A 15,434-nucleotide genomic window follows, 5' to 3' on the forward strand; every position below is an offset into this window, starting at 1 on the left:
GATGAATTTCCGAGATTTTGGGCCTGTTTTCAAGGAAACGCCGAATGTGTTAACTGCGGAATTATTTGTAATGCAGAATATTAGAAATGTGGCCTGAAATCATACCCAATGTTCGGGTGTGTGAACGAAAATATGTTTCTTTTGATAAGTGTGTGAGAAACAATTTAATAGATAACATATTTGGTTGTCTGAAAAATGATCGTTAATGGCTAATAAGCGTAACTAAGAGTGAACGTTATGGTGCTATTTATCTGTTGCCAAGTTCTGTAGGGTATTCGCGAAGAATGTTGAAAATCTTAGGGTATTCCAGGCAAGTATTTATTTTTCTCTTTTCGTTCTGAAAAAAAAACTTGTATTTATCCATTAATTTCTGTCAAAACTTTGTTTGCCATTGCTCTTTTTTTTCAATAATACCATTTGGGACAAGTCCTCCAAAACCGGTTCAAGCTACTTTCTCCGGGGATTCAACCTTTTTTTTTCCGAGGTTGCATAAAACAGCATCTTAACTCTTAGGGAACATTGAATTGAGATAAAGGCAATTTTATTTTTGACTATTGCACCAAACATCGCTGTGTAGCATGCAAATTTGGGCAATTGTAGCACTTTAGGAGCTGACCGTGGTGGCAACTCTGAACATTTTTCCATGAGCTGTCTAACGGAAAAGTCTAGTCCTAGGTGCAGGAGTTATATCGTAGTGTTAGTATAACGAATTCAGTTGGGTTTTAAACAGATCCGATTCATTTTTTTGTCAATTTGCCACTGAGCATGTAACTGCAGAGCAGGTGTGAAACTGCGAATGAATGTCAAATATGTCTCTAAGTGTATTGGTTCTATGCTCCTTCAGCCTATAATCTATACTACCTTACCTTATACCCACTTATTTTGCCACTGAGCATGTAACTGCGGAGCAGGTGTGAAACTGCAAATGAATGTCAAATATGTCTCTTAGTGTATTGGTTCTATGCTCTTTCAGCCCATAATCAATTCTACCTTACCTTGTGCCCGTGAGACGCACCCAGGGCATCCACAAGACTGCCAATTTTTTCTGAATCGGGCAGCTGCGTATGTCTTCCCAATCGGGTTGAAGAGAAGCATGGATATTGCGCAGGTCAGACTGATATGTTCGTCGTAAAGTGTTCTGAGGTCTTCACCGTCTTCGACTTCCGTTTGGGCGCCAACGTAAAGTGGCTTTTGAGATATGAGTGTCCTGCATTCGGAGAACATGGCCTATATGTTCAAGTTTTATCTGGCTAGCATTCAGACTGTTGCTGCCATCTGAATGTTTTTGTTTATAGTTGTAGGATGTAACAGTGTCATATTAGTTCTGCCATGACATGTGTCAAAACGAAGAAAAAAACACATACATATAAATATATATATATAACCAAAATAGACCTCTATTCCACCCTGCCAAGTAGTAAAGATTTGTCTCCAGAGACAGGGGATTTGACACGAAGGTCATGAACTTTCAAAAGAACTAGTAGAAGTTTTGCAGGAAGAGAAACGAAGAATGCTAAGAACCACATCAAGAGTAGTTGAAAACCAAAAATGGGTACCTGCTTAACCAGAGAATAGAAGACTCTTACCTTAAAGTGCGTATTCCTGTACTACGAGAAGTTTGAAGGAAATAAAGGAATAAGTAGTGGTGGACCCTAGATTTCGGGAAAATAGGAGGAACGTGGATTTTCTTAACAGAAAATCTGTTAAGTACAATTTATATTCATTTTATGAAATAAGAATTCACAACCTTATCTTGCTGGCAATTATGATATAATATAATAATTATTTTTTACAACATTTTTTCTCCTGGACAGTGAAAATCCTAAACTGATACCAACTGAGAAATAGAATCAACGTAGGTTTTTTTTACTAAAAAATTGCTTTTTCGGTTTTTCATTGAAAAAGTTAGAAGACCAAAAAACTGCCACTCCAGTTTCAAAAAGTGTCCAGTTCCAGTGTCAAAAGACTTTACCCCCACCCCTCCTAATGTGCAAATACATATCCAAAATCATATTATTATATAAACCAAAGGTTATATGGAGGGTATTTTTAATTAGAATTAACCTAACTTTAATTCTTGGGTGTGTTCCGTAAAATTAACTAAGTACCATTTCTTAGCAAATAGGGCGGAGGAGTGTGACCAGCTGTGATGACCAGAGGCAGCTTTATGGTGGTATACATTTTCATTAGTAGTCATTAAATTCTTTGAAGTAGTGCTTAAGCAGATGTGTAAAACCTAATCCTCATAATATCAGTAATAATAATAATAATATCATACATATAATATTAATGAAAATATATCTTTTTGTGCCCGACAGACTCTTGGAAATATACGTGCAACTGTATAAAAGTAAACTGTACTCATGCCAAAAGGTTTTGGGGGCAGGGGCTGCTAGATTCATGTAGATTTAAGTAAAAACTACACATAAACGATTCAGTCACAAATTTTCCCTATGGTTCAGCCACTGTCAGAAGCAGTACTGAAAAACTTATTATCTGAAGTGACACATACCTGGTACATCACCTTTTGAAAGAAGTCTTCTCTGGACTGAAACAGGGTCTATTTTACAAGTATTTTCTACTGTAGGAATAGCTAGAAGTCCTGCAGATACATGAGGGAACAGGTATGCTGTGTTTAGCCAGGAAATTTTATATCAAATATGGAGATTGGGTAGTTTCGTACTTTAAATCGAGAAAAAAACGCACACAAGTCTGGTCGTTTGCGTCCTACGAAGGTGAAGCTGTTTTTTTTTTTTTTTTTTTTAAGCTTTTTGGTAGTATTCATTTTTGATTATTCTGTGTAGTCTACTTGAGATGAACCACGCTAGAATCAAAGAAGGTGGTATCAAGAGCAGTTTGACATTGATGTGTACTTGCTGTACTTTTTTTTCTTTCGGGTTATTTCACAACCCCATTCTGACAAGTCAACTTGGTTTCATAGCCGTACCACTAAACGCATGGCTCATTAGCTCTGATTGGTGCGTTAAGAATATTGAAATTACTCTACAGAGTCCCCAGTATGTGACACGTGGTTTTTTGTCTAATTATGCGGAGATATCAAGAAATTCAATCGTACCCATTGGCCACAGGTAAAATTTATGCCCATCTCCAGAACATAGAATCTTTAGCTTCATTTATACATATGCATAAAATTATGGTCGCAAGTTGTTCGAATGGCCCTTATTTTAGTGTTTAGGATTTTGACACTTTCAAGATTGTTCACATTTGTTGACAAGCATCTGCATGGGGAAAGGCTGTGTTTTCGGGGTAAGTCTAATGTTAGTCAAAATGGGCCGGTTTAATGGGAGTAAATTACAAGAAAAATAACAAGATTTTCAGGGGGAGCTGCCGCTGAAATCTTAGCGGATTCTATGATATTCATAGAAAGAATTCAATAACTGTAGAATTTTTCTGCAGCATTGAGTGCTGCGGAAAACTTGATTTCACCCTAATTTTGATCATTTTGGCAATTTGCTTTGGAATGTCACTGTAATGGTTTAAAGAATCTATAATTAAAAATTTTAAATTTTAAATTTAAATTAAAAAAATTAAAAAAAATGTTCTCATGACTCAGACCAAAGAGGCTTCATGTGATGACTTAATTAAATGCCTGGTAATAAGATCCTGCGAAAAATCTAAACAATATCGAAGTATGCTCTGACCACAATGCGAATTTATTGCTGTGAATTCTCAGTTCCCCACCATTATCGCTTCTTACATACTATTCATAAATAATTGATATGATTAAAGACAAATGTAAATATTTTATAATTGAAGTATCTCATTATAACATAATAATTTATGCAAAAAACATAGCATTCATCCTAGGGAAATAAATTTGACTCCCATTACTTAGTGTAAAATCTAAAAAAAAAAGTTTTGCCTGATAACGTTGGCAAAATGATGGGAGCATAATTTACTCTTTTATATGACTCTCAATAACTGACTCTTTCGAGATTTCGCAAATTAAGAAAACTATTACACAAACGAAAAGAGATCTGGCCCTCCCACTCAGCTCATTTGTATTCTATGTGTCTTTAAAATTCGAAGGGGCGTATATTGGGATCTTAAATAAGACTTAAATTGCCGTTGCTATAATAATTTTCAGTTTAAAAGCTTTGAAAAATTCGAAAAAAGAGAATACGAAAAATATATCAAATGGTAAGAATTTTTAAGGAAAGGGGAGGCATGGGCACAAGTGTCCGAATTTAAAGCTAGTTTTGAACACAATTATTGTAGGAACAGCAACCTTATATTAGCACCCAATATACGCCCCTTCAAATTTTAATACGATAATCTAATATAATAATAACACAATAGAAGTTCCTATAATACAATGATATTAATGATTTTGTATAAACTGACTTTAAATTTTTTTAAATATCCCTGCAAACCTTTTCAAGACTTTCAGATATTTAAGTTAATTCTTGCGCCGGGCCTTTGGGTCAATGCCTTCCCTATTTCCTTAAAAACTCTCGCCATTTACTTTAATCTGTTTTTGCAGTTTTCTCATTCTACTATCCCATTTCAATTAAACTGTCCTGGTATTTGAGCAGTCTTTAAATAATTGTGACAAAAAATCTAAATTTAGAAGAAAGAGCGAGGGTTAGGAAGGGGTAGCCCTCTTCATATAAGGACTAATTTCTGTTCTTTTAAACTATAATGCTGCTCCTTACTCTCTGGTGATTTTTTTAGATTTCTGTTTGTTTTTGAAATTATATCAGGAAATACCCTTCTCTCCCGCCCCTGCCCCCCCCATGGATGGTTCTCCCGATGGAAAATCCCCTCAGTGATACATGCACCCCCCCAAAAAAACCCGTATATTTCCCAAACAACAAATAATACATTTGCAAATTGCATAACTTACGGCCCATTTCTCGAGTGGCTATAGGGGGTTCTGTCATCCCCAAAGGCACAGTTACTGGTTTACGATTATGCTCAATCAAATGACTACCTTAAAGTTTTGATCTCTTTGGGGGAAAACGGCGTGGAAGTGGCGCTAGTTGCCCTCCAATCTTTTTGGTCATTTAAAAAGTGCACAAGAACCCTTGATTTCCGTTCGAATGAGCCCTCTCTCGATCTTTTAGGACTATGGTTCCACTTCTGGGTAAAACAAAGAAAAAAATTAAAATAAACACGCATCCGTAATTGGCAAAAGATACAGTTGTCGACATTTTAGCACAGAAGAGCTTAAACTTATCCATTAGTATTCACTGATATGATGAATCTGACGGTGTGATTTTCGCTAAGATTGCTTCACTTTTTGCCCCTCCCCCCTCTTTTATTTTGAAAATCAGGCGAATTGTCTCGGGCCACTAGCTTTTGTTGGGTAACATTAAACGTTTATGTATTTTATGTATTTAGAATCAGCGTAAATCTAATTGTTTTAATGGATCAATCGGGTTCAAAATTCCTTTTTTTAGAGTTTCTTTTGCTATTATTTTGCTATGTTCTTTAGAGTAACTGCTTGATGTATTGAACTCTCATAGTGAATTCACCCGCATTTTTTTCATTCTTTGCCAGTTATTCATGTTTCTAGCCAAAAAAAATGGCATACCTAATCTTTTTTTTCTGTTCTAGGTTCAGCGTCATTTGACACACATGTTGCTGTTTTAAATTTGGCGTTTAATTCAAACGGAGAGTCTGGCACCCTTTTAAGCTTGTTGTATTTCAACCGTTATGGACCAATTTATATGACAAAAAAGAAATTAATATATTTGTACGTTTTCATGTTCTGTTATTTTTTCGTGTTTGCGGTTTATATAAAAATGTTTTAAGCTATTTTAATTACTTTGTTACTGGCTTTAAGAATGTTGCCTAAATTTTAAGCAAGCCATCGTGGTTTTTTAAAATACAATTTTAAGCCTAAATTAGGTTCTTCTTGTTTTTGATTTTGTATTTTAGGCTGTTTTTACTCTTCTTCGTTCCCTTATTCCTTCATTGTGTTTTCTCGGTACAAACAAAAGATTTTGAACATTACGAAGGCATTCTGCCCAAACCAGTGTATCACAGTTGTAAAACAATGAGTTAGAAAGTGAGTGAGAAAGCTTTTTTATGGCTGATTGCAATTGCTGAGGTGTCTCTTCATTGTCGTTACCAAAATTGTTTCCCCATTCTCGTTTATTCTACTTTTCATTTCTTTTAGCCTTGTAATTGCTAAAAAAACACCCTTTGTCTTTTAATATGTTTTAATGTTCATTTATTTGCATAGTAATTTTTGCTGTGCTTTAACTAAAAGGGGTATAAAAAAATATTGTGTATGGTTGAACCTCCATCTTAAATAGATCAATGATTAAAAGTAAGTAAGACGACACTAGACCCTTAAGGTCCAAACTGACGGTGCTGATCTCCGTTTCATTACCTTTCAGCCAGGAAGTGCAATGGGGGACTAGGGGCCAACCATCCTGTGCTTTCACACACCCTTCCTGCTTACCTTCCCCAAATTTCTCCAGGTACCCATTTAGAGCTGGGTCGACCCTGGCTGAGCTTACAGAGTCACGCCAATGACCCCCGTCCCAAACTAAATAACTGGTCACAACTGGGATTGAACCCGTGCCCCTTGGACACCGAATTCCCACGCCAGTGCGCCAACCAATCAGCCAGGACGGCTATAATTAAAGGTTTGTTTATTCTTTTTTCCTTCCTTCCTGTTGTCATTTTACTCCAAAAAATTTAATTTGTCCATAAAACTTAAGCACTTTTCCCAAAACGGAAACTGTTAAATGTTGAATACAATGGTAGAAAATTTAGGGTGTTTAGAAAACTACGATCGAATCATTTTGCTCCCCTCGGCCTTTATTTAGTTTCAGAAATGGCCTTAGATTCAGTCTGGGTTTTACAGAGGGTGTTCACCTGTAGCACAAAAGTGCTATTTTAATTATGTTTATTACCTCAGTGTTGCCACCCTACAGCATTAAAATGCTATTTCAGCACTATTACTATCAGTTTTTTTACTGTGGCACCAAAAATCGCTGCTTAGCATGCAAATTTGGGCAGTTGCAGCACTTTAGGAACAGACCGTGGTGACAATCCTGCTTGTATATTCCTGTTTTAGATATCCCTCCAGAAGAATTGTCATCCATCAAAACATTCAAAATACATAATGGGACATTTTTCTTTGTTTTGCTTTGACATTTGTAGTCTATCCTTTAATTTTCAACATCTTTGGCTAGTGGGTATAATCCATTTTACCGTGCCTGCTGGATTCTGAGGGAATTTTAGAGTTTCAGTACAATTCTTACATCAGAGGCTGAAATAGTTGCAAATTCAAGCTTTTAGCAGTGGTGGTGATCGTAAGGGAAGGGTCGGGATAGAAAAACCCTCCCTCCGTCTTAGATTATACAAAAATATTTAGTTTTCCCTTTTTCATAACTGTTTTTTGTTTTAGCTGTGTGGTTAAAACACAGGTTACCAGTAAGACTCTACTTCTAAGACTATAAAACTTCTATCTGCTCTACTCCTCTAATTCACAGCCGACAAATATTTCACGACCCTTTGCAGTTACTTCTTGTTTTAAGTGTGTACGCTCAACAGAATTTTTTTTAGACCAATTTTGAAAAATTGGAAAATTTTTTCCATCCCCTCTCGTTGTTTTTGTAAATTAGCACCAATAGCTTCTGTTATCAAAAACATTTTTTGCCATATCCTGAATGCTTCAAGGATCTTTTTTCCAGACAAAAGATCATTAGCAATGTAAATAATCCCTTTTCGGAAAACACTTTCTGTAACATTTAATCAAAATCATAAAGCAAGCTGAAGAAAGACTTATAAAAAAAGAATCAGATACTTGGTGCTATAGTGCCGAGTACATATAGTAATCGATTTATACCATTTGATACTATTGAATACACACTATTATTCGCCGATATAGTAAGATTTTTAGCTTCAAAACTGCAACAACCCAAATAATTGTCTAATTTAGCAATAGTTGACAAATGCTGTATCGCCGTGAATAGTACACGATGCTGTATCGCCGTGAATAGTACCATATTATATCATGAATTATATATTATCATGATATATATTTTATATTATATCATGATATATATTATAAAATGTGTGAATATTGTAAAAGTTGGTCGCGTCATTTTGTCAATGCATCCATAAAATCAATTTAAAAAAGCCAACTAAAGCTGTCTTATTCGTGTCCCAAAAGAGGTGGGGCCATAAAAGTCAATTATTTACCCTGTGGCAGAAATAAGTCTCTTGAGTCCGAGCTGCAGATTTTAGTGAGAAACTATTGTTGAACCCAAAGCCCCAAAAATATTGCTCAGTTTTTTTTCAATCTCCTGAAAAATGTATGCTGTGTCACATAGTGCCTTTCGAATTGCCAAGGTCAAAATAATGGAACGCGTTCCAGCTGCGCGTATCACTTTTATCACTGCAGGTTTCCAAAAATTGCCGTCTTGTCATAGAGCCAACCTTATTATCCCTCCATCATGTCTTGCAGACCTTTAGAAAGTGCCATTTCAAAACGTACACTTAAATCTTGAACCAAAGCTTCTTGGAGCTTTTTTGCGCGTTGTGCCTCTTGTAGAAATACCTCTTCTTGTTTTAGTTGATTTTCTAAGGATTCGTAATCGCTTCGAAGACTGTAAAAAAAAAAAGTATTGATCGATTAGAACAATTGTTTGATTTTATGAATTCCATTGAGAATTTGCTTCGGATTATTATTTCTTTTACTGTTACTAAAGATTGAAGCAAATATAAATTATTCCAGATGCACTCGAACCAATATGAAGTACGAGAACCATTAAAGACTATGAGTTATAAATAATTAGCAAATGTTGCCTCAGGCGTTTAAGATGTGAAATTTCCCGAAGACACCCAACTTCTTTACCGATCCAATTTCTTTAATTTTATCAATATGTGATAAAAGTTTATGGCTGGCTTGTAAAAAAAAAATTTTGATTGCAAAAAATGTATACGATAAAATGGTTTATTTTTACAACAATCTTAAAGTTTTTCTTTCCTTTGGTCGCAATTATTTTTACAATAACATAAATTTAAAACAATAAGTAAACAAAAGATAATCCATTCAGATTATGCTATCTGGAACAACCCGTTGTTGTGGTTAATTCCCACATTCAGTGATTTCGTAGAGAACGCAATTCGAGCAGTCCATTTCATTTGCGGAAAGAAGAGCAACAATACTTTGAAAACTGCAAATATGATGCGAAAAAATCCCACATAGTTTAAAAGATGATAATTTTTTACACATTTACTGAAGTTGGGATTGATTCACCCATTCCTACATTTTTTTAAGCTCTATTAGTCATTTATTTTGGCCTCATCGAGGTCTCAGTAGCTCAATTCAGAGACAGTCTAAGTCGTATTTTCTTCTCATGTAAAGACTTGCATTTCAAACTGATCGGTAAAGAAATGGCGGATTCTGCCACTGCTCAGCTTCAGTATTAGATACCAAATAGAGAATTTGCATGTAAGTGGAATTAAGTTGTTTTAATTTACTGTTTGATTATAGTGTTTCGTTTTTAAATAGAGTCGTCTAAATTAAACCAGGCTTAAAAGAAACTGGATTGGTAGCAACTCGTGACATAAAACACGCTTATAGTCGCATGTGATTTGTTTTTGTCTGGTCGTTCATCTCTAGTCCCTACTTTTTGTGAAGTCATGTAAGTCGTTTATTTGGGATTCATCCAGTTCCCAGGCACTCAATTCAGTCAAAGACAGTCTACGGCGTATTTTCTTTCTCCTGAGAACACTTCAAGTTCTTTATTATTACTATTATTATTTTTGTAATGTAAAATTGTAAAAAAAACAGCTCTATTTAAAAGCAAAATTGTTAAAAATAAGAATAAACAATAAAATAAAATGACTGCCGTTACTACTACTGCTAACAACTCTGCAGCACCAAGCCATCTTAGGCCAACATAGCTACGCACGCTCCTTCTCCATCCCAGTCTGTTCAAATCCTCCCTCTTTATAACCTCCCAGAAAATTTAAGGATTTTCTATCTCCTATCTTTATCCTTGTGCCTTGACTAGGTGATTACGATGAAATCCTTTGGATATCTTCTAGGCCCAAATACCTGCGTCGGCCTTACACTGATTTAATCATTTTCTTATCTTATTATTCACCCGGAGAGAATGCTTGTTCTTGAAGTAATATTCATGATGGGTTGCAAGCAAGTCTTGACTATGTGATGACAAGGGATCCAAAAGCTGCCATTTTTATAGCAGTAACGCAAACGAAATAAGTCTTAATTAACTGTTTAAAGATCAGAAGCTTAAGCAAACTGTTGATTTCCTTACAACTAGGGTGGAGCCAGTTTGGATGTTATTTGCACCAACCTGAAAACCTTTTACAATACTCCAACGACCCTCGCCCTCTCGGTGTTAGCTATCGTTTCATGCTGAAATTGAAACCACTGCTAGTTTTTAAAACTAGATTTTCGTAACGGTTAATAACAAGTCAAGCTCTTTTTGATTTTAAATCTTGGATTACGTCTGAGAGTTGAGATGATGGATCGTGAATTTAATGACAAATTACCAAGAATGTTTCCCAGAGATTACCAAGAAGGTTTGTTCCTCAGATAAACATTTCATTGATGAGAAAATAGAAGTGCTAATCCATTTGAAATTAAAACTCTTTCGTTTAGGAAAGAAAGATACTGCCGTAGCCTCCGTAAATAAATAAATAAAGAAATACGTTGTGCTGCTTCTTGTTATGGTAAAAATAAATTGCACTGCTTAAAACAGAACAAACCTCTGCAACATTTAAAAAAAGCGAAAGAGTTAGGGGGTTGCTCAAACAGGAATCTTGATTTTCTACTTGATAAACCGCCTGAACAGACAGCCAATGAGCTTAATAAACATCTAGCTAAAATTGTGCAAACATATCCCCCTTTCTATCAGAAGACCATCGGATCCCTGAAACTACAAAATATAAAATCCCGAAAATTTCAGCAGAAATAATAAAACAAATACAGAAACTGAAAAAAAAACTAGTAATATCCGAACGATATCCCAATTGATCTAATAAAGGCATTCCCTGATAAACTATCAACACTCCTTGTTCGTAATTTTAATCATATTACTAATTCCGGATGTTACCTATCGTGCTAGAAGCTGTGCTATAATATTCCAATCCAAAAGAAGGGAGGCCTGAGCGTTTTTACTGGGCTATGATCAATCACTTTGACCCTATTTTCTTCTAAAATGTACGAGGGTTTCTTAGCTAGTTGGTTAAAAGCAAATATTCTTGAACTTACTGCCATACAATAGCTTGGGAATCTGAAGGATGTATCTATTATTTTTGACGCCAGTATTAAAAACCTTGAAAACCGTGATACTTGGTTGAACCTCTTATTAATTGAAAGCATTCGACCTAACTGAACATAATATCCTTGTAAATAAACTAACAACACTCCTTGTTTGTAAATTTAGTTATATTAGTAATTTCGGATGTTACCGGTCGTGCTGGAACCAGTGAGTTATTTTTTAGCTAAAATTGTTGCCTCCTTTTCTTGACGAATCGTTCCCATGTGTTTAAACATAAATATGTTTATCCCAATCCTCCTTATATCTTTTGTGGGATCCCAAGGGAACCCTGATAGGTTCTATTCTATTCTTTATAATGAGTAACAGCTTCATGAATAAAGGCACAGATCGATGGAAGTATGTGGACGACCTGTGTGCACTTAAGGTTTGTTGAAGACGAAAGTTAACGCTAATAAATCGTCAGTTAATACAGCTAATCTTTGAAATCACCTCCTTCTCTCACAAAACCTATTCCTTCCAAAGTCTCAGTTACATGCATTAAGCTACTTGGGGTGACAATTGCTGCTGACTTGATGTGGGATACTCATGTTCAAAACATCTTCAAACAAGCTTCCCCTTCGGTTTCTCTTCTAGAACTTTTGATGAAATTTTCTTATCCCTCTAAAGACCTTCTCTGACTTTATTGTTCTTTTAGTGTTTAAAGTGACGGCCAAACTCACCTGACGGGAACGTCAGTGATGACAAAATTTTTCGATATATGTATTATTGCTATTTGTGACGAGACATTTAAATTTGGCAATCATACTGTGAAAGAGTTTTTTAAATTAAGTTATATTCTATGAATTCCCATTTCTCTTAATTCTTTCTTTACAACATCCTTTCAACCCAACCAAGGACAACTTGCTTTCCAGTTAGCTAATGGTGGCTGGCCGAAATAGACAATCTTTGGCAACCTGTCATCCTTCATCTGCAGAACATCTCGACCTTTCTCTCATCCACTAGCCATCTCAACCTTTCTCTTATTATAGCCCTAGAATGTGAGATTGAACCACACATTTCGTACAGTCTACTGTTTAAAATACGGTCAGAAAGTTGGATACCCAAAATGCATCTGGAAAACATCTGGAAAATCTTCCTCCGTTTTTCGGAGCCTCAGAAACATATTAGAGCACTGTCAGCCCTGTAGCTTATACTGTTCTAATCTTGGTTTGTAGATTATCTTCCATATCTCACGAACGGCTAAAGATATTTAGTTAAAAATTTCAGGGAATGCCGAGGAAGATGTTTGACTGAAGTCAAACGACGCTAGGTGCATCTAAGTTGTAAAAAACAAGTATATGAGCGTTTTTACGTTTGTCATAGGGACATCTGGAGTTATTAAGTTGAAACAAAAGCAAAAGACAATATATATATTCAAGTTGTTAAAACGGTATACATACAATATTTCAAGATTTGTTGGGAAATGGCATCAGTTTTTTGTCCAACAGTCATTGTCCAAACATTTGGACAATGTAGAGTGCGTATGTTGAGCTTAATAGCGCTATGGAAACTCATGTGGTCAATGGGCGTAGCTGTAGTATCTCAAGAATGGCCAGTATTATCAAGTTGTAGCTTTCACGAAATATCGATAGGGATATTCAACTGACTCAAATGATGCCATATACATCTGACTTGTCAAAATATCAGGCCTAGAATATCTAAGAACTAGTTAAGGTTATTAATGACCGAACTAGTTTAAGTTGGAATGGTGAGGGAGGTGTTGAATTTATTCAAAAGACAACTATTTGCATTCCTTTCGTTAAACGTGTGTATCTGTAATATCTAAGGAGCAGCTAATAGCATTTAGTAGAAACTTTCATGGAATAATAAATCAAAGATGATAATTAGAACTGAGATGAGAGAACTGAATTGAATATTGAAATCTGCTATTTTGATTCTTAAGCCTAAAAAAACTTTCCGATAAAGAAGTTTTTCAAAGATAAGTAAAGTGCCACATAAGACTAAATACCAGCAGAATGAAGTCCAATGGTAATTTAAACTCAGAACGACCAAAAACCGCTATCTCAGAATAAATGAAATCCAAAACGAACAGAAATTAAAAATTAGAGATCATATCTAATATAAGAATAATAAATACTAGATTAGTAAATAAATCTTAAAACGAGTAAAATATATAATAATTTAGATAGCTTAAATAATATGAAAATTCTAGTTTGGAGTGTCAGAACGTTAAAAAACGATTAAAGTATTGACATGTTGACTGACGAATTCAGATGTTTTAAACCGGGCTTATTTGGAGTTTGAGAAACTCATATTATAGGGGATAAGGACATGAAATTAGGTGATATGGCCTTTATATTCACATGCTAGGCAGGCATTATCACAATATTTCAGGCATACTTCAGGCAGCTTCTAAGTCTTGTTCAGTTGGGAAGGTATTTGATAAGTTATTTATTTTACGACTAAATAGAGCAAGGTATCAGTTATAGTAGCTCTAAAATACCAACTGACGGAGATAGTAGTGACTATCGGAAATGACGGAAACAGACAGGATCCCAAGTTACAATAATGCATTTTCATTAAGGGATGTTAACGGACAAGTTAGTAGAAATCAGGATAGATGGTATTCTAGCCTAATTCCTCCACTAGCCCAGTATGTCCAGAGCCTCACTCTTTACTTTCTCCTGTGAAGTCTATATTTCCCTTAAATCTTTCATTGTAGCCCTTTCCTATCTCATTTAAGGCCGTCTTATGTTCGTTTCAGCTCAGATAAATTGCCAAACTGCACGAGCCTGGCTATATAAAAAGCTGGATGACTAAAACTAAAATGTATTGCCAGAAATAAATGAACTACACTAAGCACTAATGTACCTATCTGATACATAGACACATTTCCTAAAGCTTTGTAATCTACTGAATCAACTGCATGCTCATAATCTATTATCTAAGGACTAAAAGGGTCTATCGTTCAAACAGTTCTCTATTACTTAGAGATTTACTATTACTAGAATTACTATTGCAATTACATAGAGTAAAGTTGCAAATGCCTCATTAAAATGCCTACCTACACTTCTTGCTTCTTTTTTCATCCAGATCGCCGAGTGTCTCTTGAATCCTCCTCATTTTTACTTCGTGATCTGCTACGACTTGCTTTATGGCCTGCAGCAATAGCTCTTCTCTGACATACTTTCTTCTAGTTAAATACATATTATTGATATTCTCAAGTACCTCTCTCTCCTCCTGTTGTAAGATATATGGCCCATTCCATGCTTTAACACGGTCATCATTCCTTATTTCATATAGTACTTTGTACTCCTGTTGTTGAACATTTACTGTATTTGACGGTCCAGGTGAAATACATACATTCGGTGACTTATTATTATTCGGCTTCGGACTAACTAAAACAGGTGGCGATGAGAATATTTCTCTTAGTTCGTTCACTTTATCCCCTTTTTCTACAATTGTTTCAAGCCTCTTTGGTGCAGCAAAAATTATATTCGAAATTTGCGCCCTGGGGTTCTCCATGTAGTGCCACCTATTCAATTCAAACTCTTCAAAACTAAAACTCTCAAATTCACAACTTTCTTCACCATACCTTTCTTCTTCTTCATCTGTTTTATCATTATTAAGTTGTAAGAGCTCCCTTTTGTTTTCGTAATCGCAAATTGATTTTTCCCAGTTTTCTTGTTGCTTCAAATATTGCTTTACTGCTGCATTCCTTTCTGTTTCTCCCATTATTTCTAATGTCTTCACTTCTTCCAGCTTTGTGCAGCGGAGAACTTCCATTGATATTGACTTTGCCCAAAGGTTGAATTCTTCCGGTGATTCAAACTTTAAAAGAAAATAAATCAATTCAATCATATAACTTTATTGTGGATAGTGAAAACTTGGTATTAGTTTAGAAACTTGTACTTGTTTGCTAAGTCTTTCTTTTGATCTTACAAATCACTGGAAACCTTTTAGAGTCTGTGCATACATAAATCCAGGAGCCAAAAAAACAAAAAAATTATTAACTATATTAACTGCGAGTAAGGGGCCACACAGGCTAATAGTAACCGAGAATCTAAGAAAAACTAGTTTTAAGAACAATAAATATTTGAAAAATATTCCGTTTTATGGTCTAATATATAAAATTCATCTTGATTGCGTAATCTTGATAAGAAATTACAAAATAAATTCAGTATATCTGAGACA

At 35.2% G+C, this 15,434-nt stretch overlaps 2 protein-coding genes across 5 annotated transcripts in view; one reads left to right on the forward strand and one right to left on the reverse strand.

Annotated features, from left to right (window-relative positions):
* The window catches only part of LOC136041771 (NAD kinase-like), a gene marked incomplete in the record, with an annotated part of 135,393 nt that extends 129,523 nt beyond the window's left edge, over window positions 1-5,870 (forward strand). Inside the window, 1 exon segment of the mRNA XM_065726540.1 lies at window positions 5,581-5,870.
* A 1,845-nt stretch (window positions 5,871-7,715) lies between these two features.
* Window positions 7,716-15,434, reverse strand: part of LOC136041770 (uncharacterized) — a 43,814-nt gene continuing 36,095 nt past the window's right edge. For 3 of the 4 annotated variants that reach the window (XM_065726536.1, XM_065726537.1, XM_065726539.1), the window contains 2 exons: window positions 14,305-15,071; window positions 7,716-8,591 (listed from right to left, as the gene is read on the reverse strand). In XM_065726536.1, coding sequence (XP_065582608.1) covers window positions 8,426-8,591; window positions 14,305-15,071 — 933 coding nt within the window. In that variant the 3' untranslated portion in view covers window positions 7,716-8,425. The remainder of the gene's footprint in view (window positions 8,592-14,304; window positions 15,072-15,434) is intronic. The other variant, XM_065726538.1, reaches the window with a different exon arrangement.

The sequence above is a fragment of the Artemia franciscana genome, unplaced genomic scaffold, assembly GCF_032884065.1.
Source record: "Artemia franciscana unplaced genomic scaffold, ASM3288406v1 PGA_scaffold_37, whole genome shotgun sequence".
In the NCBI taxonomy this organism is placed as follows: domain Eukaryota; kingdom Metazoa; phylum Arthropoda; class Branchiopoda; order Anostraca; family Artemiidae; genus Artemia; species Artemia franciscana.